Raw genomic sequence first — 2838 nt, 5'->3', positions numbered from 1 at the left:
CTGTTCAATAAGATCATTTCTTACAGACTGTTTTTCTCTTTCTCTGTTATAAATGACCTCTGTCTGCACATAGGTATCTCCTGGTCAATCAAAGAGACAGCCTCCAGCAGCACCAGCTCACTGGAGGGCCGAGACTCCAGCCTACAGAAGGGCTCTTCATCCTATGCTGCTTTTCCCAAACAAGTTTCCTCCTACTCTCTAAGCAGCCTGTTCAAAGGTGAGGTTCCTCATATACAATATGGACAAATGGGTTTTCCCTCAGGAGCATCAAGGGGCAATTGTGTTATCTTATGTGAATTGTTTCCTCTCAAGTGTATTGCAAAACAGGGAAGCGCTGATCTCTCCTCAGTGTGAGCGTGTATCTCCCACTGGGCAGAAATTGGAGACTGTCTTGTGTGGAAGATCGTATGCTCTCGTGGTATGGGAAGGTGCTTTAGAGATAATGGCTTCTTAAAAGCTGCGTGCCACAGAACAGCAAGGTAGAGCACAGCACTGTACAGCAATCTGTTTGCATGGTGGAAAAGAGCAAGCTGAAAAGGGACTGGCTTGACCCACGTGGGCCTTATTTGATCTCCAGTACTGTACAGAGAAGACAGGTTGATTATCCTTTATTTGGATTTCAGTTGGCTGTTGCTGATGTTACAGTTTGGCCAGCAAACCCATGGTATCAGCAGTGGTAGCATAGCTGCTTATGGGGGGAGCTGCAAAGCAGGCCATGAGGAGGCTTAAACAGTTTGCAAGAGTTCAGCTCTGTTGTCTCACAGCCAGGCAACAAAATGTCTTTTACGTTGTCTCTCTTTCTCTGGGGTGTTTTTTATTCTCAACTTTGACAATACAGTGATGATGAAAGGCATCCAAATCACAGCCCTGGTGAATGAAGCTGTCTGTTTTCCATGGCCTAAGCAGTCCTGTGTGCTTGAGCCTCTGCTCTGCAGGTAGATGAGCGAATTCAGGCTCTCTCCTGGCCTTAGCAACAAGAAGGCAGATAGGGCTGAAGTGTGATATGGTTTGTTATGCCACAGACAATTGCAAAGCCTTAGGCTACAAGCAGCTGAGCCCCAGCTATGCTGGTGTAGTGTGAGTCACTATAGAGAGTAGCTTGTTCTACAGTGGCACAGCTGTAGCGCACTGGCTTGCAGGCTAGGCTTGTGTTTCCTTTGTAAGAGATGTTGCTGGTAAATAGTCTCTAATGAGCGTTTGTTTTGATTTCAGGACGAAACAAACTTCCAAGTTTCCAGTCCCTTTCAGATGGTAAGTTTTGAATCCCTCCTTCATTTTGGGAGGGGTGCGGATTTACATAAACCAGAGCATTTCCATAAAAGGGAAGCATATTCTTCCTTATGTTGTGGAAGGGGAACTGAATCATGGGTTATCTGAAAGCCATCCAATAAAGAAGCAAAAGAGGTGGCGTGATGGTTTGGTGTAATCTGTGTATGCACAACTGTCGACTGTTGTGTTTAGAGCAACTTTGAGTTGCCATTTGGTGCTTGAGTTTGGGTCTTCTACCACAAAAAATAAAAATAAAAAAAACGAAAAGGTGGTTTTGGAGGTAGGCCTGGATCAGGATTTTGATATGTCACTCAACTTTAGCTTTACCTTTCAGCCCTCTCTGACACGGGAGTTAAAAACTATGCCCCAGAGCTGCGCAGACCAAAAGCTGAGTACAAGGTGAGCAGCCACTGTTTGTAATGTGCTGAGTTCAGAGTACTGCCAGGAGAACTTCCTACTCTGTTGGCTTCATGGGAAGTGATTAATCACTATTTCAGACAGCAGAGGGCAATGCAGGGTATAGGACATGAGCTGCAAAATACAGCCTCACAGTAATTTAGGTGTTCCCTGCTTTTACTCAGTAGGGAGCTTTGCTCAGGGTCTTAGTTACTCCGTCTCCTAATGAATGGCCCAGCAGTCTTTGTGAAAAGTATTTCTAAATAGTGCTTTGCTTGTAAGCTGCTTTCATGCTGGGTCAGGTGAACTGGCATCATGTGTGGCTTTTAATTTTTTATATCTAAAGGCTTCTAAGAGGGAGTTGCATAGAGGTGGAATTCCAGTTGGCAGGAATGTTCTACAAACAGGCAGTGTTAGGTGTTGTAGAATTTAGTGGACTTTGAGACTGGGTGGATTCCTCCTAGTAGGTGCGAGGTTGTGGTTCCGTGTCCCCAGGTCCAGCCAGCAACAGGACTGAACACGTATTCCCTGCAGATACAGACATGCACAATACTGGCACAGCTGCCCACATGGATTAGCACAGACAGAAACCAATGCCTTTACCAGCAGACACATAAACACACAACACTCAAGCCCAATCCTGAGCCTCCTTTCTGTCTGACCAGGATTGAATTCCACTAGTGGGATGTACACGTACTGTGTGTCTCTCCAGTAGCTGTTCTTAGACAACCAGTTTTGTAGCTTAATCCCAGACCCAGGTCTCCTCCAGTTGCTGGCACCCTGACCCTTGAGCCCCTAGGATTCATGGTCCCATTCCAGTTCCTGGTACTCAAACTGCTTATTCTCCTCACTGACTGGTTGGACTTGAAGTTCATTAGCATTCATATAAATACATACACTTGGAATAGAGAGCCCACCCACACAGGAGGTGGTTAAGTATAGAATTTAATGAGAATATGACAGACTGCAGTGATCCATTGCAGGGCTTGCTGAGACAAGCAGACTAACTAGCCACTTGCTTAACTTAGCTGGCACCCTGTAGCACCTTTTCCCTCTATTTTCCCATGCTTTTTCTTGCCTAATTCATTATGATCCCTCCCTTTCACTGCTTTTTGTCTTTCCTGTAAACTTCTGTACCAAGCCTCATACATTTACACAACCCTCTTAAAACAT

General features: G+C 45.3%; 1 protein-coding gene across 1 annotated transcript in view; it reads left to right on the top strand.

Moving 5' to 3' along the window:
* Positions 1 to 2838, top strand: part of VIPAS39 (VPS33B interacting protein, apical-basolateral polarity regulator, spe-39 homolog) — a gene marked incomplete at its 5' end in the record, with an annotated part of 12274 nt that overhangs the window by 1328 nt on the left and 8108 nt on the right. The window contains 3 exons of the mRNA XM_010024655.1: positions 74 to 217; positions 1213 to 1251; positions 1604 to 1668. Coding sequence (XP_010022957.1) covers positions 74 to 217; positions 1213 to 1251; positions 1604 to 1668 — 248 coding nt within the window. The remainder of the gene's footprint in view (positions 1 to 73; positions 218 to 1212; positions 1252 to 1603; positions 1669 to 2838) is intronic.

Source organism: Nestor notabilis, unplaced genomic scaffold, assembly GCF_000696875.1.
Source record: "Nestor notabilis isolate BGI_N333 unplaced genomic scaffold, ASM69687v1 scaffold28390, whole genome shotgun sequence".
Lineage (NCBI taxonomy): Eukaryota > Metazoa > Chordata > Aves > Psittaciformes > Psittacidae > Nestor > Nestor notabilis.
Note: the sequence above shows the minus strand (reverse complement) of the source record. Positions and strands in the feature narration are given on the sequence as shown.